Raw genomic sequence first — 21,942 nt, forward strand, 5'->3', positions numbered from 1 at the left:
TAAATGCACATTTTATAAATGGGATTCATCGGATTTGATTTGCAACAGCAACAAACCAGATGTTCTATTGACAGCACTCCATTAGGGAAATAGATGAAGGCACATACATATCTCTGTTCCTATCTATCTGCAGAGTACAACAAACATTAAGATTTGAAACTCCCAAAGTACACTCAGCTTTAATAATACAGGTTGAACCTCTCTCGTCTGGCACTCTTGGGACCTGATCAGTGCCAAGTCAGAGAATTTGCCAAACCACGGGAGGTTAATATCGTCTGGCAGCATTACCAACACTTCCACTGCTTTAGTGGGCGGTTAGAAGACATTTAGGGCCAGTTAATGCTAAATAACAGCACAGATCACTGAGCGCCAGGACTGGTGGCCATAAGCAAACTTTATGGAACCACAGGAAATTTGGCACATGATAAGTAGACATCCGGCAACTGAAATCATGTCGGACCACAGATGTTGCTGGACCAGAGTGCCGGACTAGAGAAGTTCAGCCGGTAGCCTGCAAACCTCCTAATTCCTAGAACTAGCCAGGCCAGGTCAGATGACTTTAAACATTGAATAAACTTTAGTGTCCTTCTGGAAAACTGGAGACGGGGATGTCAGAATGCACACTTAGAATGCAATCTGATTTGACATTTTTGGTGGAGAAAGCCAACTTCCTCAGAGCAAGGTGTTCAGAGTTTTCTCTGGCAACTGCAAGAGATAATTGAAAATCTTTCCCATGTGAATTTCCTACAACAGGGTGAACACACACACACACACACACACACACACACACACACACACAATCGTTTCTACACACACACACATAATTGACAGGAGTTACTAACATATTTTGCTATTTTTTGTTTGTTTACCCCGGGCGTCTAACAGCATTTTGCTTACAGCTATTTTCAGTGGGTTCCCTTGTGTACACAGTCAATCACTTTCTTCCTTGGTGTGAAGATCCTCATTAACAAAGGAGACCAGAAACCACTTCTCTCCTCACTCTCCCACTAGCCTCTCTTTTTTTTAAAAAGTATTTTCCCAAGTATTTAAAAAAGGAGGGAGAGAGAGGGAGAGAGCGAGCCAGCATGCAAGAGCGCCCCAGGAAACAGCATGTATAGGCTGTTCAGCTAGAGACTGGAATGTTTGCTCCCACACATACTTGGGGACGGTGCACGTATTTAACACGAGTTACCGGTGTGCAGTTCTGTTGTGCGGCTGACTCATTCCACCCCAGAAGTGGCTCCATGTGAGTGACAGGTGGATACTGAATCCCATCTCTTCTTGGAGAGCACTGATGTGTATCTTGCACCCAGAGTTCTCCTCCTCCCCCCCCCCCCCCCCCGCCCCGCCCAGGGTGCAGGGGAGGATCTACCAGGAAGCTGGATGTGGCTCCTGAACCCTGTGCTGTCTGATCTTGGGATAAGATGACCAGCTGACAAACTGTGGAACTCTACTCAGTCATACCCTATCTCTGCACCTGCTCTCCCCCAGCCATACCCCCACTGCTGGGAAGGGGAGCCAGTATCCCACCTCTTCCATCATACACAAGCAAAGGGGAATTCTCCCCTAGTCAGCTCTGGCCAAAATACGGCGACTGTGTGCCACAGGGCAAGACAGGAGATCCCTGCCTCGCATATCCATCTCTGGACACACAGTACTGGATCTGTAGGTGAGTGGGCACTTGCCATTGTCCTGATGGAGACTCAGATGACGATCTCTCTCCCTCCCACTCGTGGTCTTGAAACAGCTTCAGACACCCTGCATCCTCCTTGCCGGCTGAGACCCCGCTAGCAGAGCCAAGTCACAGAAAGGAGAAACAACAGCTACGGTCACCTAGTTCAGCCCTTCCTAACGCTGCATTTGGGCTGATAGCAGAGAACCTCTGAGGCCTCTCCCAATACCCAGCTCTGCTGTCAGAGGCATTGCTCCTCTAATCTTTCCCATCCATGTGCGGAATAAATATTTTATGTGCACCGAGGTGTGTGCGGATGTGCACTAGAGATGTAACAAGTAGTTTAAAAATGTAACCAGGCAATTGCTAAAAATCTGATGCCCTGCCAATGAGCCAGGTCCTTTGCATACAAACTGCTGCAATCACAGACTCATTCTGCACATATTAAACAAAAGCTTAACAGCTCAAACAGGACGGGAATTTACAACTGAGACGTTGATGTTTTAATAGTGCATTTCCTCTTCCTTGTCTTGGGAAAATATAAATATCTGCAAAATAAGGATATGCAAAAATCCAAAGACAGAAAACATTTTAGTTAAATATGCATCTGGAGAGAGAGTGTGGAACACTAGGAGTATTTCAGCTTCATGAAGTGATTGTCTGAATAAAACATGTCTGGGCTACCTGGAAAACTAAACAACATTCTAGTTACAAGTAACTCAGCGATTAAGGCCAGAAGAGACCAATCATATGGTCTGATCTGCAGTATACTACAAATGTCACCCAGTCATCCCTGTATAGAGCCCAAATATTTGTGTTTGACAGAAGTACAATTTGTATTTGGCTAAGATAACTGCAGAGCCCTTTTGTACCCATCACAACCATCTTCTCTTAGGTAAGCTAAACAAATAGCTATTTAAGTCTTTCACTGCAAGGCATTTTTTCCATCTAGTAATGGAGCTATTGTTAGGATTTTCCCCCTTACATATACTTTCAAAACTTATTTGTCCTTACCTGTTGCTGCCACAAATTTTTCCCTGATGTCCCTAGCTTCCCTTATCAATTTTCTACACTTCATAGTCAATTTATACTGACTGCCATTTAATTCCCATTTTCTGTGTATTTGCCCCTCACATACCTACACCATTTTTTTGGAACAAAGAAAATTAACATCAACAGTTTTCTTAGGGTATGTCTACACTACAGAGTTTTTTTTCAGAAAAACTGCTGTTTTTCTGGAAAAAACCCTCACTTACGTCCACACTGCAAGCACGTTCTTTTGAAAAAAATGGAAAGAACTGAGAGATTTTTCCGACATTGGTAAAACTCTTTCTACAAGGAAGAAGCCTTTTTCTAAAAGAGCTCTTTCGGAAAAAAGGCACATGTGCACAGGGAAGAGGGAGTTCTTTCGCAAGAAGAAGAAAGAGGAAAAAGCACAAGTGCCCTGGTAGTCATTCCGCCCATAGTAATCACAGCTTACATGTGAGATAGCATCCACACTGGATGAATGCTATCTGTCAAAAAAGCAGATGGCTTTTTTGATGCGCTTTGGCAATGTGGACACTGTCTTTTGAAAGAAGTTTTTTCGGAAGATCTCTTCCGGAAAAGCTTCTTCGGAACGAAGCCTGCAGTCTTGACACAGCCTTAGTGTTCCTTTCCTTTTCCTGAAATTAGCATCCTATTTGGCCCCCGGATCATTACTCCTATAGCAATGGAACTCTGATTGAATTTGTGGGTAGGTGAAAGGTTTAGCGGGAGATACACAGAAAGCTGAATGGCTGTGTCTAGACTGGCAAGTTTTTCCGCAAAATCATCTGCTTTTGCGGAAAAACTTGCCAGCTGTCTACACTGGCTGCTTGAATTTCCGCAAAAGCACTGACGATCTCATGTAAGATTGTCGGTGCTTTTGCGGAAATACTATGCTGCTCCCGTTCGGGCAAAAGTCTTTTTCCGAAAAAACTTTTGCACAAAAGGGCCAGTGTAGACAGCAGAGATTTGTTTTCCGCAAAAAAGCCCCGATCGCGAAAATGGCGATTGGGGCTTTTGTGCAGAAAAGCGCGTCTAGATTGGCCACGGACGCTTTTCCGCAAAAAGTGCTTTTGCGGAAAAGCGTCCTGCCAATCTAGACGCGCTTTTCCGAAAATGCTTTTAATGGAAAACTTTTCCGTTAAAAGCATTTCCGGAAAATCATGCCAGTGTAGACATAGCCTATGTGTCTCAGGTACTGCAGACACATATCATCTATTGTCAGTTACTTCCTGTTTTTGGAAAAATCCATCTGTTGCAAACAAACATTGTAAAAAAAGCAGGCCCCTTCTCATCACTGTGAGCCAACCACTAGGAGGAGAACATCCCTCACTCAGTCACTAAGTATGATTTCCACTTTTCAAGGCACAGCAGCACTGCCCGACTGACCAAGCTCCTAGTGACTCACAATCTGCCTTCTATCCTCTACTGCCTAAGACTGAGAGGGCATCATTTCAACAAAAGAAAACATCCGTCCTACTGTCTAGCTCAACAATCGGGGCTTTAATGATATTTGGAAGTGTCCTGCTATGTATTTATTTGAAGGAAGTATTTAAAAAGGCATAAGGAAGTGGAAGAACATCAACATGCAAAGGAGCCCTCCCCGAAGTCCCTATATAGGACACCACTCCTGAGAGCAGGAAAAAACAGTTCAGTTGGTCTCTTGCAAGGCACAACAGCATCAGGAGCACAACTCCAAGGGCAGTGCTAGCCTGAAAATAAACTAAAATGGCATCCAACACTTCTCCAGGACACTGGACTCAACGTTCCCAGTTTGTAATCAAATTCTGTGACTGAAAGTCCACAAACTCAGCCTGGGATCTGACAGTCAAAGAGGATTCTTAACCTTCTCTCCCACTCGCTGCCGATTCTGGCAGGGAATGCTGGGACCTCACTTCCAACCACACCACCTCGTTTTGTCTTCGTTACAAGCGAGGGCAAGTCTTGAAAGTTGGGGTTGTTGCATGGAGGGAAATGAGGACAGAACGTGACCCTGCAAAATGGGATTTAATTACAATGGCTGAACTTCCAGCTAGACAGGCTGCCGGACCCCCCTTCTTCTAGTTCCGTTGAGTCTGCAGTGCTAACAGACCTGAGAGGTCGTGGGAGTTTACTGTACTTTTCTCTCCATCAGACCACAAACACTCTGAAAAAACCACACACTCCAAGCTGCCATTTTTAGACCATCACTTTTCAGAGTAGACCCACACTCCAAGCGGAGATTGTGTTCTCAAGCAAAGATCCCTAAGGACAAGGAAAGAGGGGAAAGAAAATACAAAGTGAGCACAAAGGTCACAAAACAAAACATTTTCCAGGTGGAATATTTAGTGAAATGCCAAAAAAGGCTTCTACAATAGGCACTATTCAAACCATCTCTGCCACCATTTGCCTGTAGTAATGCTGTTGTCTCTGTGTGCTTCTCATCGAAGATACTATTTCACTGTAGTTTAGTGACACCTACTGTATGCCTTCAGACGCAACTTGCCATTTGACAGAGTATCTCTGATGCTAGTGAAAGCCGTCTCCTTTCCATCATCTACGGCAGGGCTACTCAACTTTGGAAGCCCCAGGGGCCACAACGATACTCACAGCACATGCCGAGGGCCGCAACTTAAGTGGGGTTGCATAGACATGCAAATATAGATGCAAATAGATTTTCACACTGATGGGCATGAATACAAAGCTTTCGGCAAGACTACACAACACGCAGGCCCCATTTAAGTCAGTTCTGCTGATGTTACTAAAATGCAATATTGACCCCATTTCCACCCATATGACAGCACTTTTAATGAGCAATGACAGTCCAGGAATGTAACTACTAAACGCTTATCAACAGAAGACCAATATATTGACTCCTTTTTTGTTTTGGCTCCCACCTGCGGGCCGCTTGTTGAGCTCCACGTAAACCCATCCTCACCGTGGGCCACCAACAAACATGTTGAGTAGCCCTGATCTACAGTATATTTCTCTCTGTTTCTCCATTCTAGTTTGGATGACTGAAGTGGGTTTCTTCTACACTCTAACACTGCCACCTTGCATTCTTGATCCTAAAAAACCATGCAAGCTGCGTTTAGGGAGTGCTTCATTCACTACTGAAATGCAGTTACCTCTGGGGTGAAACATGGCAGTTGTTTAACAAAGCACAGTAACGGTACTAGGAATGTGAATGTTTAACTGGTTAACCTGCTGCTCCCGCCCCACGGGGGGTGGAGTTTCCGCCATGAACAAGGGCTGCTCCGGCCGGTATGGAGCAATCCTTCTGCCCACCCTCCCCTTTAAACAGTTAACCAGTCAAACAGTATATTTCACCAGTTAAGCACATTACATCCCTAAATGGTACCAAACAGTTTAGAAAAATATTAATCCAAAGTTACAAACATTATTTAAACGGAAACCGTCAACATTCTTATTTTATACACATTTACCAGTCCAAAGTTCTCTCCCATCTAAGGGCACCAAACAAATAAATGTTAACCTTGGATTGCTAAAGAAGCACAAAGAAAAACTAAAATCTTACATTTAAAAACTGCTGGTTCTGTTGCCACGGACGCTGCTTAATCATGAAGAATGACTGTTGCTTGTTGCTATAGAAACCTGGAAGTTTAAGGAGCATCTTGTAATTCCAGTTCGACACCAAATTTCATAGCAATCCACCCACTGCTGCCACATTTGGATACTTCAGAACAAGCGCAGATTTGACCTCTGATGCTAAGAAAAACGCACTCATGTAGAAATACTGTCATAAACCAATGCGCAAGAACATGATGTATATAGGAAGCCGGCACTTAGAGCAGATTGGCTTTTAGAAAAAGAAACACAACGTACTTCAAAACAATACTATGACATTGAAAAAGAACCCTCGGTGTTAATTAGTCTAAACTTTGACCTGTCATCTTCTACTCTGATCACTGCTCACAAAGTCTATACAGGTTCTCTGTAGGGCACGTTTTCCCAAAATAAATGCTTCAACAGTCATTCAAAAATAATTACCCAACACCCGTGCCAGTAACAAAGTACTCACAAGTCAGTCTGCCACAACAAAGCAGCACATACAGCCTACACTCTTCAGCAGCCCTACAACAGAAATTGTTCACATGCCTGCAGTGGGGAAAACAACGTCAGAGTTGGATTCCTGAATCAAGCTTTCGGGAGGTCGTAGATCAACTAACAGCGATTCAACAGCGTACCTGGTCAGTGTCACTCTGAGAGCTGGAACGTCCACGCTAGGTACAAAACAAGAAAACTCTCTGTTCTTGTGGATGGTTGGATCTGGGCTTTGTTTCCCGTGAATGTATGAAGACGAGGCTTCCAGGCCCTCCTTTCTGCTGCTCTTGGGGCCAACTCACCATTTTAAAAAGCTGGCCTCGTTCAGAGAATGATGATCTTCCGAGGGGCACGAGGCAGCTTAGTTGAGGCCCAGTATGCAGGTTGCAAAACACAATGAAACGAGCACTGATGTCATCATTTTTTAAAATGCAAGATTGAAATGAAAAAAATCTATCTAAACCTTCCCCTGCAGGTTGGAAAGCCAAGCAACCACTCCAGAAAACAAAAATAACTACGAACCAAATGTACCAACAACATGCACTCCTGTGGCACCTTAGAGACTAACAAAAATATTGTATCATGAGCTTTCATGGGTAAAACCCACTTTGGTTTTCCCCAGGAAAAGTCATGATATAGAGGTTTGTTATTATCCTAGGCTATGTCTAGACTATAATGATTTATCAGGAAAAGGTATGCAATTTGCGTACCTTTTCCCAATAGTTTTTTTGGAAGAGGCTTTCAGCAGCAGCTGACTTGGGGATGCCTGGGGTTCTTAAGTCTGGGCTGTCCGCTGCCCGCGTGTTCCGCGGCTTTGCTCTGCGGAGACCAGGGAGACGTGGCTGTCCTGCTGCCCTCGGGCTCCGCGGCTTTGCTCTGCTTTGCTCCCCGTCTCCCTGGTCTAACGACCTGCTAAATCGAATGCTGAGGGTGCCCTGTTGGCACTGGTACTCCTCGCAGTCACATGGAATAAGGGACGCCGACGGGAGCAATTTCTCCTGTCGACCTCCCACTGTGAAGACGGCGCCAAGCTCGGCCTAAGGTACGTCGACTCCAGCTATGTTATTTACAGAGCTGGAGTTACGTACATGTCACCGACTATCCAGGTCTCATATAGACATGACCTCAGGGTACTAGAAAAGCCAAGTTTTTTCCACTTCCTCAAATTTCCAGATTCTTCTGCCAATTTTCCTTCCTTCCAACATCCAACATCTGACCTGTAACTCGGCTTTACATGCAATCAAAGACAGCAGACAATGCCATGTCAAGCTGGCTGTGTGGCCCGGTATAAACCATTCCTGCATGCTGAGTATTCCCTGTGGTGTTCCTGTCTTTCTTTTCCTTTCCTCCCTTTACCCTCCCATCCCCTCTTATCTTTCCATCAAAGCCCCGTGCCCTGGAAAGCTGAAATCACCAGCTTCACAGCTTTCTCTTTTAAATTTAACATCAATGTCAACACATCAGGACCAAAGGGCAGACAGAAAGGAATAAATGAAGCCCAACACAGCGAGATCTTGTCAGTTAAGGGAATGGGGAAAAGCAAAACAAAGGGAGCTGAGGAGTTCACTCAGCCTGTCAAAGGCAAGTACAATAGCCCCCCAAAACCCCCAAACCTCACAGCCTGCCGGCATCACAAACTTTCACATTGTGCATAGATTTGTGTTTGAACTTTCTCGAGTGCTGGACACACAGGTGGCTGTGCGGCCCAATGGGATCATCTTCTTGATGGTCAGGAGTAAAGATGTGAACGTGTAAACGGTTAACCGATTCGTTGGGCCTTCTCGGTTAGCGTTCACGGTTACACACAGGCTCCCATCCCGCTCCTGGGGAGCTGCCTCTGTATCTGAGAATTTCAGCGGTTACCCATTTACCCAATTACCTGCTTTTTAACATCCCGCATCAGGAGTTCCCATTTCAGGGTGGTGGGTGGGAGATGCACACAGCCATTTCCAGAGCCTATGATGCTACAGCTGTCTCCTTAGTAACACGCTATTGTTCATACGTTAGAGAGGACATAACTCTCTCGAGGCTCATTCTTGGCCTCCACCATAATCTGCTTTGGAGTCTGCTAACCACTAGGCCAAAGGGTTGGCCTCGTATACCCAAGGCAGCAAGATGGAAGGCCCCACGTGCTGACTTTTTGCACATCTGCATCGCAGACATCGCTCGGAAGGGGTTCCTGCATGTCAGGAGCAGGTGCAGCAAACGGTGTGAGACCTAGAACAGCAGAGGCAAGGAGGCTGCAGCTACGTAAGGGAAGTTGGAGCAACACCTGCCTCTGCTCTCAACGCCACGACATTCACCCAATTTTGGTTCATTAAGCACCCACAGAGGTTTCTAGGCCCATTGTTTTTGCATTAAAATCAACCCATGAAGAAAAAAGAAAAGAAAAGGCCACCGTCATAAGCTGCTTCCTAAGCTATGCGCTCCTGCACCGATAATTTGTATTGGACCGTTAAGTACTGAACAAATACCGCTGGGCCTCAGCAAGAACACATCTAAAAATACCTGGGCTGCCAGTGGACATTTCCTGCAAATAGCAGAGCTCGAAAACTTTTTCAAACCGTTTGTATGGGCGGCAGTCCAGCATGCCGTTAACAAGCCCAAAGGAAACATCACCAAAGAAAGGGTTTGGCTGGAAAAAGCCGCCAGGCAGACTTGAAAAACAAAGATCACTCACACTAATTATTAAATTGGGTCGAGGAGGAAGTTCTCCTTTTCCTGATATTTAAGGACACTGCCCTGGGAAAAAACACAGATTGCTAACGTGTAAAGTCATAACTTTGGATTCCCCTCTTCCCTCCCCAGACAAAAGACTTGCTGAGGCAATGGTTTGTTAAAAGGGTCTGAGGTGCCGGATTGGACTCTCGGTGAAAGAAGGTGAGGGAAAAAATGGTCTTATGGCTACTCATCGAGGCAGTACGTGTCACAACTACAGGTCTGCATCCCCAGCGTTGTCACTGATTTGCCCACAGAGCAAATCATTTGGGGCCACCAACAATGTGAGTTCGACTCCACTAGACGATCTCCCTGGCATTGCTTGGGTCCTTCACTCCAAACATTTTTGTTTCTCTTCATTGACTTCATTGCTCTGGGGTGGGGCTGGGGAGGAGGGGTTCAATCTGCAGGCTGAGCCGTTGAGAGGTCTAGCCCAGCCCTCTCCCACTGCAGCAGCTTGGGGCTAGGTGAGAAGTACCTGTCCATGGCCAGGGCTGGTCTTACCATGAGGCGAACTGAGGCGGCTGCCTCAGGTGCCAGACTGTGCGGGGGAGGCACTAGGACCCAGAGTGTAGAAAATTGTGTCTGCTGCTGTTAGTTCTCCTTTACTGGGGTAGGGAGCAGAGCAGGATCATGAGAGGAGTAGGACCATGAGAGGAGTAGGACAGGAAGAAGGCAGAATTGAGACCTTTCAAAGTCTTGGCACTAGTGTAGGAGCTTGGGGGCGTCATTTGAGCTTCCTGCCTCAGGTGCCGAAATGTTGTGGGCCGGCCCTGTCCATGGCCGCTGCAGCTGCAGTGGGCACAGCCAGGGGAAGGTGCATGTCTCCAGCCAGGGGGGACAGACACACAGACACATAAACAGACAAACTCTCTGAAGTGAATAGTCGATAGCTGTCCCTTTCTCCATCTCTTCCCCTGCTAGCCCAATAGAGTTATAACTGTCCCAGCCCCCATCTAAGGCCCCTTGCTGCCCCCCTGTGGTCATTCTACAGTAGAACTCTCCCTCCTACCAGACCCTTCCCTTTCCATTCCATGGGAAACAATCCAATTCCAGGCACATCCCATTGTCCTGGCACAACCAAACCCTGGCCTTGTTGTACGTTAGGATAAGAGGAACTGCCTACCAAATGTGGTGGTCCTAGCACTTACAGTTTAGGAGTTCTTGAACAAACGGACACACAGCCAGAGAGGCAGGCAGATGCACACTTCTAAAATATACAGCAAGATCTCAACAAGAGAGAAGTTCAAGATAATTTCAGGTCCTGCAGCTCTCCCTCCCCCTCTGATAATTTATACCGTCACAGTCATCGTTGCGTGGTGGCAGGCAAATACAGCCCCTCACAAGGGTCTGAGCCAGTACCAGGGGCCTCCCTCACTTGAGTATGGGGATGTGGCCCATGGAGACCTCCACTGCCAACACAGAATTCTCCCACCTGGCTGTGGGAAGTTTCCCGCTCAGACATCCCCTTTTTATGATTATTTTTACCTTTTGCCAATCCCGCCCAGCTCTCAGCATTCTGGCAGGTCGCTGGGGTGGCCTACAATTGGAGAACGTTTGGGTCTTGCTGATCTAACGCCTGCCGGGAACCACCCAAAGTCCTGCAGGTCAGAGACCATCTGCTTAGTGCGGCTTTGGAGGGTAAAAATAGTGCTGGCAGAGGGCTGAGCAGCAGAACCTCGTTATCCTCACGCTGTTGCTAGCCAGGCAGCGGCGCTTCATAGGAATGAGTCATGGTGGAGAGGAAGATGTGGGGGAACGGAGACATCACTTCTCGCCTGGTCAAATGCAGCCGGGCAGGACTCCGAGAACAATGGGAGACAGGAACTGAGAGTGTCAAACATTTGGATTCAAGATCTCACCCGTCTCAACAAACCCGCTAAAAGTGGGAGCACCTTTCAGCGAGCAAGGGCCATCCTGGGCATTTTCCAGTGCCTGCACATTAATTCTACAGCTCTCTGCACCAGATAGTCTCTAGCAAGACAGAACACTTCAATGGATGCTCTGTGCTTATCCGCGGCAGCCGGTCCCTGCCCTGCTTGTGCTCTGAAATCCAGGCTGCAACTCAGAGAAGGCAGGTGACACACACCAGAGGGGGAACGGGTGAGGCGAAAGGAGAGCAAGGTAATCCAATCACATGGCCGCTCCCTCTAGGACAGGGCACCATTAGCGGTCCTGACAGCTAATTTGTAGCCAAGTACCATAGGGACTATACCTGAGTTATTTATCCTGGACCCACAGCAGGAGTGAGCTTTCAGGAGGGATCCGAACCGGGGTATGGAGGGAGGTGAGAGGATAGGTGGCAATAAGGCGCATACATTGAATACACCTAGCTCTTTTCATATGTAAGTTGATTATGAGAATGACTCTCTAAGGTAGGCCTTCACCGATCTGACTATATACAGCAGGAAGGCTAGGTTCAGATACTGACCAGGTAGGACTGCCAGATACTTTCACAAAAAATACTGAACATGGCGGGGGAAAGATAGGTTGAGGAAAAAAAAAAAAAGAGTCGCTGAACCTTTAAATCCCCATGCTACGCTACGCTACGCTGCCCCCCCACAACAAACACGGCCGGGGAGGAACATCCCAAGCAGCCTTCCAGCTGAGAAAAACAGAAAATACTAGACATTTCACATGGCCGGTATTTTCTGATTTTTTTTACTGGACAGAGGCTGCAAATACTGGACTGTCTGAGCCAATACCGGACACCTGGCAACCCTATTACCAGGCGCCCTGGTACCTAGGCCCTTGCGATAAACACGACACAACAGGGATGTTAAAACCCGGTGAAAAAGTTAATCGATTACACGAAATGTTTCACCAGTTAACGCTTAATCAATCAGTTAAACTAGTTAACCAATTAGACAGGATTTTACAGCGCCTCCCCCGCCCCCCACAGTAGGACTGTAAAATCTTGTTTCATTGGTTAACTACTTGAACTGATTGATTAAAGGGGAGGGCAGGTTGGGGGGGTTGCTCCAACCCAGCTCGAGTGGTCTCCCCCACCCGCTGCTGGGCTGGAGCAGCCCCTGCTTGTGGTGGGCCGAGGTACCTTGCAGACAGGGGCTATTCCAGCACCCCTTGTCTGTGAGGGCTTTCTCAACCGCCACAGACAGAGGCTGCTCTGGCCTCCTACTCATAACATCCCCCTCCATAATTTGACACATCAGAACATGTACGTCGTGACACAAAACAGCTGATTTTCAAGTTCAACTCAAACTCCTGAAATGAGGGCGAACTAGTCAAATCAGACCCATGCGGTGGGTATTCTTAGGATCTTAAATTGCTTGCTTGAAGGGCCACTGCAAAGAGGCTTAGCTAGGAAGAAACAGAAAAAATTAATGGGAAAACGTGGGTCAGATATGAAAAGCACCAGCCAATTCAATTGGAAGGCACAATTCTGCCCTAGGGGGCGGAGACGGCACGGATAACGTTAACCCGTGGTGTTGCTTCGGCTTTTCCCTTTCGGATTCTGTTTGACCATATCTACAGAGTCTTCTTACCAGATTCTAAACTGTGGGTCCTTCCAGGGAAGGATCCTGGGAGGTTTTGAATTCTGGCCCTTTTCATGCGATTACAGTGATACTTATCTGACAGCCTGAGCTAATCAGAAAGCAGAGTCGCTGGCCTGGGCATCCAAGATCTCACTCTCTGGCACGCCCAGGTACAGGTGTTTGTTGAAAATCAGACACGGCTCTTCACAGCAGTCTCCAAAAACAAAGTGGGTGGGGGGAGGCCTACATAATGAACAGCCTTTTTGTGAAGCAGCTGGAAAAGTGAGTGTGATAACTATACTGCGGACAAGAGGATCTCGACCAAGGAGCTGACACAAGGAGATGCCTCAGGAACCCCAACCTGGACGGGTCTGCCAGGACCTGCACTGCTTCCGGCGGGAGGGGTGGGGTGGTCGCCGGGGAACAGTGCGGCGAGCGGTGAACCCTCCACCGCTTTGCAGGGAGGCGGGGGAAGCCCTGTGCAGCCGCTGGCAATGGGGCGGCTGGGGAAATTGTGTTATTCCAGGGACGGTCGTGTAATTAAAAAAGCGTTCCCTAAAAAAAAAAATCATGCTATCGCGAAAACGTGTTAAGGGGCACGTGTTAAATGAGAAATTACCGTACACGGTTACCGTATTAAACGCTTTTTAACATCCCTAGACCCAACATGAAGGACCGACTGCCATTCAGAGAGGTGAGACCTCTGCCAAGTCTTGAGTGCCCATGGACAGCTTACAACGGTCAAGGTACTCGGGAATGGGAGAGATTCATGAAATAGAAGAACATTCCGTTTGGGAGCGCCCACCAAGGCCCACCCGTTTGTAAGCCTTTTAGCATATGGTGGCAATGGGGCTAGCAGGCGAGGCTCTCGCTTTAGAAGTCAGGGTTAAGGTTCTGTTGCAGAAAGCCACGGTGACAAGGGGCTAGTTTGCAGTGAGGAGAGAGGGGCAGGAGAAAGCAAACATGATAGCGATCCAAAACCCTGCTTGTATTAAGTTCAGCAGGGAAAGCAACGTGAAGAGGTGAAGCAAGTAGAACAACTAGCAGTGATTACAGAACTGCTTAAGAAAGTCTGGGCAGAGGATGCCTTAGGTTGGGGTGGGCAATAATTTTCACAGGGGGCCCACTTCATGACTGTTGGTCCATGGTCGGGGCCAGCGACAAGGCTCACAGAAGAGGTGGGGCCTCAGGGAAGTGTGTGTGAGTGAAAGAGACATTTTGTGTGTGAGACAGACAGACTTTGTGACATAGATTTAAGTGTGTGTGGCACAGAGACTGAGAGAGTGTGTGTGGCCGTGTGTGTGACAGTGACTGCGTGTGTGGCACAGACACAGTATGGCACAGACTGGGGTATGTGTGACAGTAACACAAAGTGTGTGTGCTGGCTGCTGCTGGGTAAATTTCTGAGAGAAACCACGTGCTGTCTCTTTAAGAAAGGGAAAGCTGTCCTGCTCTGTTCTCTCCCCCGCCCCCCTGCACTGCAGAGATGAAGTATGGGGGGAAAGTGTGTGTGTGGGGGGGGGCAGAAAGTGTGTGTGTGTGTGTGTGTGTGTGTGTGTGTGTGTGTGTGTGTGTGTGTGTGTGTAAGAGAGCACGAGCACCGAAATCTTACAAACACTGCCTCTTAAGACCCATACTCCACTGAGTCACGCACCATCCATGTTTCAGATTGGAGCAGCTCTACTATGTGTCTCTCTCTGCCCACCCTCTGCTCTGGGGTACGGGGCAGGGGGACACCCTGACTTCAGCACTCGCCTCTCCCTTCCCCTCTGCGCAGCTAGCAGGAGAATCCTAGGGCGGAGCAAGGTGCAGGGAGGAGCAGCTGAACACACGCTGCCAGCTCTAAGCATGCACACTCGGTTAATCGGCTGGGTGGGCCGGAGACAAATGCCTGGTGGGCCAGATCCGGCCCCTGAGCCTGATTTTGCCCATCCCTGCCTTGGATAATAAAGTCAGGGGATGTTTTCAGAACGCACCAGCTAGAGGTAAGGGAATGAGATTCGGCAAAGGTACCAAGCGCCTGTCTCCCCAAGCGGGAAGCACGCTCCCAGTTACTGTATAGAGATGCACTTGCCCTGAGCATTTCCAGGCTGCTATTTGCAATGGACATTTCCTCGGAGGCAACAGGGGCCAGCATCTCTGTCGGGACTGTTCAGATCCAGGGGAGATGAAGGGGCAGCTGAAGTGACTTCCAGAGGGAGTTGCTCGTTGAGACAGAGGATCGGACACGAGACTGGCGGCACTGGGAACAGCACGCCATCAGAACAGCCTACTGATGGGGTCCTCCAACTTTTTGGCCCGTCGCCCCCCTCAACTCCACTCAATACAGACCTTCTGCGGACCACCAGCCAACCCCTCATGATGACAAAAGGGGTGCACAAGAGGGGGGTCTGGATGGGAGGTTGGATACAGGAGCAGAGTCTTGGTGGGAGGAGGTACATGAGGCAGATGGTGCTTTTCTGGCTCCACGCCTCCCGCCCCTCCCAGATACCACCCCCTGCTGCTCCCATTGGCCATGATACCAGCCAATGGGGTCAGTGGAAAGCACTGCCATTTCCCCAGGCAGCAGGAGGGAGAACGACAGCACATGGAGCTGCTTCCTGCCCCCGTGAGCTGTCCCCAGCCGATGAAGCTGTCCCCTCCCACAGCCGGAAGCCGGTAAGGCGCTCCAACCTCATGGCGGAGGGAGGAACAGGGCCGGGCTCCCTGCTGCAGAGGGGGTGAGCCCTGAGCCCGTGGCCCACCTGCAAGACAGTCCTGGTCCATTAGTGGTCCACAGACCACACTTTGAGAGCCAGTGGTCTACTGGGTACATCCTGTGCATTCCCCACCCGGACCAGTGCAGGACTGGTTCCTTAGTGCCTAGAATGCCATGCAGCCGATGGGCCTCCCCCGACTTGCTCTGGGAGATTAGGCCCCTCTCTCATGGATCTCAGGGTGAAACCTTTCCTGACGTTTGGGTTGAATTGTCCATTGCTTAACATCATCCCCGTGTCCCACCCGGACCACTCTACGCAGCCCGTCTCCTCCCTTGGCCATTCCAGCTGGGCCTGGGTCTACCCTGCCTAGAATCTAGAGGCGCCAGCCCTGCTCACACAGGGCCAGCAGCAGCACCCGTGGCTGATGTGGCTAGTAGCCCTGACCCCGCTGGAAGCTGCAAGAGAATCTGCTTTCACATGTGATCACCTGGTGGGGATGACTGGCCGCCGGCCGCCGTTGCCAACAGCTGTCAAGCCTGCTTGGCCATGCAAGGACCAACATGGCACCTGGTCCTGCAGTCGTCCCCCCTCTGCTCCTCAGGCACTCGCTTCGACAATGCACACGCCAGCTCTGTCATCTGAGATAGGGCACAGCTGAGTTTGGGGTTTTTTTAGGGGGGGGGGAATGCTGTGGTCTGTCCACCCCTACCAGGGGCTCCCTTCTCTGCAACCTTCTAATATCTCAGCCTCACCCCCCAGCGCCCGCCTCCTTCCCTTCAGCTGCAAGAGCTGCAGCCCACACCGCAGCCTCCTGGGGCGTCCGATGCTCCGCTCCGGGGCAGGTGACACCTAGCGCTGGCACGGGCAGGCAGCGGCCATGCGGCTCCTCAGGAAGGGAGCTCACAGAGGGAGGCATGAAGAGCCGGCGCTAGAGCCGCCGCCCTATGGGAGCGGGGGCGGGAAGTGGGAAACAAATCCAAACTTCACTCCAAGAGGGGCGCAGCTGGGAACTGCGTGGGCCGAGCACGGTCCCGCGACCCCCCGCGCTCATTACAGCTGTTTAGAAATAAGAACCAAACTGGCAGCAGGTGGCAGCGCCTGTGACCGTCCAGCGCCAGCACCGGGAGCGGAGCAAAGTGAACAATGGGGACTGACGCAGGCTGGGGAGGCGGGAGCCCGGTGCCGGCAGAGAACTCCCCCTTCCCGGGAACGTGGAGCAGCTGGTCACCCGATCCCAAGGCAGAACCAGCCCCTGCTCCGCCAAAGGACTTCCCACATCGACGCTGAACCAACCCAGGACAAGTGCCACGGCTGATCCAGCTACTTGCTACAGACATGGTGCCTCTACAGAAGGGTTCTCAAACTTCCTGGCCTGCAGCCCACACCCCTCGATGCAGACCTTTCCGCAGCCCCATGACGACAAAATGGGGGTAGAAGGGGGTGGGAGTGAAGTCTGGCCGGGAGGGAGAGTGCAGGAGTGGGGCGAGGATTGTGGGGGTCTGGCCGGGAGGGAGGGTGCAGGAGTGGGGTGAGGATGGGGGGGTCTGGCCGGGAGGGAGGGTGCAGGAGTGGGGTGAGGATTGTGGGGGTCTGGCCGGGAGGGAGGGTGCAGGAGTGGGGTGAGGATTGCGGGGGTCTGGCCGGGAGGGAGGGTGCAGGAGTGGGGTGAGGATGGGGGGGTCTGGCCAGGAGGGAGGGTGCAGGAGTGGGGTGAGGATTGCGGGGGTCTGGCCAGGAGGGAGGGTGCAGGAGTGGGGTGAGGATGGGGGGGTCTGGCCAGGAGGGAGGGTGCAGGAGTGGCGTGAGGATTGCGGGGGTCTGGCCGGGAGGGAGGGTGCAGGAGTGGGGTGAGGATGGGGGGGTCTGGCCGGGAGGGAGGGTGCAGGAGTGGGGTGAGGATTGCGGGGGTCTGGCCGGGAGGGAGGGTGCAGGAGTGGGGTGAGGATTGCGGGGGTCTGGCCGGGAGGGAGGGTGCAGGAGTGGGGTGAGGATTGCGGGGGTCTGGCCGGGAGGGAGGGTGCAGGAGTGGGGTGAGGATTGCGGGGGTCTGGCCGGGAGGGAGGGTGCAGGAGTGGGGTGAGGATGGGGGGGTCTGGCCGGGAGGGAGGGTGCAGGAGTGGGGTGAGGATGGGGGGGTCTGGCCGGGAGGGAGGGTGCAGGAGTGGGGTGAGGATGGGGGGGTCTGGCCGGGAGGGAGGGTGCAGGAGTGGGGTGAGGATGGGGGGGTCTGGCCGGGAGGGAGGGTGCAGGAGTGGGGTGAGGATTGCGGGGGTCTGGCCGGGAGGGAGGGTGCAGGAGTGGGGTGAGGATGGGGGGGTCTGGCCGGGAGGGAGGGTGCAGGAGTGGGGTGAGGATTGCGGGGGTCTGGCCGGGAGGGAGGGTGCAGGAGTGGGGTGAGGATGGGGGGGTCTGGCCGGGAGGGAGGGTGCAGGAGTGGGGTGAGGATGGGGGGGTCTGGCCGGGAGGGAGGGTGCAGGAGTGGGGTGAGGATTGCGGGGGTCTGGCCGGGAGGGAGGGTGCAGGAGTGGGGTGAGGATGGGGGGGTCTGGCCGGGAGGGAGGGTGCAGGAGTGGGGTGAGGATGGGGGGGTCTGGCCGGGAGGGAGGGTGCAGGAGTGGGGTGAGGATGGGGGGGTCTGGCCGGGAGGGAGGGTGCAGGAGTGGGGTGAGGATGGGGGGGTCTGGCTGGGAGGGAGGGTGCAGGAGTGGGGTGAGGATGGGGGGGTCTGGCTGGGAGGGAGGGTGCAGGAGTGGGGTGAGGAGGCCTGGGCGGGAAGAAGGTGCAGGAGCAAGGTGAGGGTGTGGGGTCTCAGTGGGAGGCGCTGGGGTGCAAGGCCTGGGCATGAGAAGGAGAGCGGTGCTTACCTGACTCTGCCTCCTGCTGCTCCCATTGGTTGTGATTCCGGCCAATGGGAGCAGCGGCAAAAGCCTCCAGGTGAGCGGTTTCCTGTGCTGCAGTTCCCCTAGCCGGAGGGAGGGGGAGTGGCAGCACGCGGAGCCTTTTCCTCCCCCCACAAGTTGGATCTGACCCACTAGGCTTGGCCCCTGCCCCGCCCCGCCCCGGAAAGCTCCAGCCTCCGAGGGGACCTTCCCACCTGACGCGAGTGCTGCAGCAGGAGTCACTGAGTCACTGCAGCTCCGGGCTAGGCCAGGTGAACCTGGCTCTTCCCAGCTGCCTTGCTATATTATTTAACTCTGGAAATTCTACGCAGATTTTCCTAAAGCATCTGCCATGCAAACTGCCTCACACCCCACCCACTGTCTGCCGTCAGAGACGGGTGGACCACACGACTGAGAACTGACATTTCATTACAGCCCTCAGCCTTATCAGCGACAAATCCAAAGGAACTGAGGGACCATCTCCTGAAACTCTGATGCTGACGCTGCGTCTATTCACACTGGCTAACGAGGAGTATCGCAAGGCTCAGCATCTCATCCTAATTTGTGTGTCCTACAAGGCCAGTCTGGGACGCTCACCTTCCTGAAGTTGCCTGTTCGTCATCGGTAAGTCTACCACAGAGGCCAGAAATCTCAAGAAAGTCACCTGTCCCCTCGTGTTCCAGCACTTCGGTTACTCATCCCAGACCAGTGCATGGGGTCTGGACTGGGAGAGTCACGGGTTGTGAGTTTAAGTCTCTGCTCCGGCACTGACCTATGTTGTGTGTCTTGGGGCTAGTGACTGCACCTCTCTGAGCCATTGTTACTTCCTGTGGCCCTCTTACACCCCACACTTTGAAACACATCCTGAGAGCAACAGATGAGCAAAGCTATTGAAGAACTAACTCTGCCCCATTAGACACTAGCATCATTCTCACTTTACTCCAATCTGCTTCCACGCAGAAAATAGCTCAATCTCGACCCAGGGTTAGTGGCGGTGGCAAGTCCATACTGAGACTAATTACAGCCACGAACATCTCATTTGTCACAGCAACTAAGCGACAGGAAAACATTTGGGTTGTGAATGAGAAACAAATCAAGGGGAAGCAAGGAACCACCACATGCCTGTGAGTCTGCAAACAAACACTTTTTCTTGCCAGGCAAAACAGAAACACGGTGGAGAGAAAGACATGGTTTGCATCTTGGAAAAGCGGAAACTCGGGGACTAATTTTGCCTTCTTAATACGCCCCGACTGATGGTTCTGAACTAAGCCTCCCTACAGAACATAGTGAGTGTCAGGGAAAAAAAAAAAGACAGATAACGCTGGAACCCAGCTAGTGCTTTGGGGGCCAAATTCTGCTCTTGGGTAAACAGGTGTAGATCTGACCTAATGCCAGTGAAGCAGCATAGGTCTAGATTCACGCCCGTGTCCTGGAGAAGAGGATCTGGCCCAAGGGGGCCGGTTTCTGACACAGCCCTGTACTCACACAACAAGAACATTACCCTTCTTTTTCTGAAACGGCTTCGGGACAGTGGCCGACAAACCTCCTCCCCCCTTTTACAGAGAGCATGTCACCAGCAAACGGACCAAGCTGCTCTAAAACAGACCAGGGTCTCTCCTCCGAGTGCTTTCATGGGAGGCATGAGCCGCAATGAACATTTGTTTTACCTGGCAAGGGAAAAGCTAGAGCAGCTTATTTTTAAAAAATGCAACTGGGTCAGAAGCTGCCTGGAGTGGAATGAATGGACGGCATGAATGAGCACATCCAAAAGAAACACGGCTCCGCAGTCCGCGCGCCTGCCACACGAGACAAATACATTGTGCTACCGTGCGATTTGCAAGAGCACCAACATGGCTTGTGAACACACAAGCGCCCGTCGTCCTTCCCTCCCCCCGCACTTCACTGGTGATCTGGGAGCACAAGCCCTTTGGCTCTTTTGAAAGTGCTTAAGTTATATGCAGTTCCAAGTTTTTTAGACCCTCTAGGAGCCCAGTTCATGAAGAGCAACACATTGTAACAATAGTTCTTTGCATTCCCATCGTCTCTTTCGTGCCAGGATACTTTGCAAAAACATCAATTAGGCCTCAGAACACCCCAGTGAACTCGGGACCTACTGTTGCCCTCATTTTCGAGGTAAGGAAACTAAGGCCAGAGGCAAAGGGACTTGCCTAATGGAAGCCACCCCACATTTTAACATCAAAGTGAGGAATAGAACCCAGGCGACTCCCGGATCCATATTACCACTAGGCAATGCTCTCCCCCTTACCTGACCACAGCACTGAACAATCACCAGGTCTGTTCTAAAGTTCACTCTACACATCGCGGCACACAGGAGTCTCCATACTGGGCTCATCACCTACAGTAACAGACTCGCCTGTTCATCAAAACGACATCGGTCTTTGCACTTTCAATTAAATGAAATTTCGCTTGCAATTACCCCTGCTAAGTGGCCTGTTCCGGCTCCGGGATCTGCTTCGCTGTCTCTGAAGTCGCGACCTCCGGAGCAGTCGATAGTAGTAAGACGGTCTCCCAGAACTTTTCCTGCTGTTCATTGACATTTTTGTATCTATTTCACACGGACACACGCACGCTCGCTCCCCCCCTCTGTCAAAGCGGCACCACTTCCAGTGTCTAATTAACAGGAGGCTGGTTCTTTAGAGTAGAAGAGAGGAGAAAAAGAAAAGGAGCCCTTCAGTGCTGACATTTACAATTAAAAAGTCCTAAACTCAGCACGGAGCGCATGTCTGAGCAGAGGCAGAACGCGCAGCAGGCAAGTTACCCTGTGCTAACAATTCCGGCCCGCAAAGAGATAAGCCTGTTAAGAGTTGGAAAAGGAAGCCAGAGTTGGCCTGGGCTCTTGAAATATGAAGAAAAGGCTGGAAGAAATCCTGGACTGGATCGTCTTCACTGGACAGCAACATCGGACTGAGCCACGGGAAAAAGGCAAGCTTCCTGCTAGAGGCTGGCTTCCCAGCCCAAAGTGCTAGCCAGGCGAGGACCTGCCCCTGGTCGCTACATCTTTCTGAGGGCTAAGTTTCAGCCAGCAGGACCTGCACCAAGAGGCTCCTGGGGCTTTGTGAAAGAGGAGCTGGAGGAAGGGTGTAATGAGTTCCTTGCCCTGGGACACATGTTAATCATCAGCGTGCAAAAGCCCCAGAAAACAAAGTGAAACTCGAGAGGGAATAACTTTAATTAGAACTTGAGCGAGCAGAGGCCTGGACTCCCCTGGAGGCCCTTTTCCTTTCAACATTCAAACTAAATTATAGCATGTCACAGGAGGTAAAGAAAGAGGCCTCGTTACCATTCAGGTTCCGGCCGCGTCGGGATTCCGCCTCTGGCTCCCAGAGCTCAAACATGACATTCGAATGGGCAGAATGAATGCTTTAAGCCACAGAGAGAAACAAGAA

General features: G+C 51.0%; 1 protein-coding gene across 10 annotated transcripts in view; it reads right to left on the bottom strand.

The window, feature by feature from the left end:
- DAB2IP (DAB2 interacting protein) overlaps positions 1 to 21,942 on the bottom strand; it is a 364,307-nt gene that overhangs the window by 248,579 nt on the left and 93,786 nt on the right. For 2 of the 10 annotated variants that reach the window (XR_012897178.1, XM_075905443.1), the window contains exon 1: positions 20,973 to 21,729. The exons of 2 other annotated variants lie outside the window; for them this stretch is intronic. Coding sequence is in view for 5 of the 8 variants with exons in the window: in XM_075905443.1 (XP_075761558.1) it covers positions 20,973 to 21,093 (121 nt within the window). In the remaining 3 variants the exon portion in view is untranslated. Of the gene's footprint in view, positions 1 to 20,801; positions 20,937 to 20,972; positions 21,738 to 21,942 lie in introns of those variants that run through there. 6 more of the 10 variants (XR_012897179.1, XM_075905447.1, XM_075905446.1 and 3 more) reach the window with 6 other exon arrangements.

The sequence above is a fragment of the Pelodiscus sinensis genome, chromosome 22, assembly GCF_049634645.1.
Source record: "Pelodiscus sinensis isolate JC-2024 chromosome 22, ASM4963464v1, whole genome shotgun sequence".
NCBI classification, from domain to species: domain Eukaryota; kingdom Metazoa; phylum Chordata; order Testudines; family Trionychidae; genus Pelodiscus; species Pelodiscus sinensis.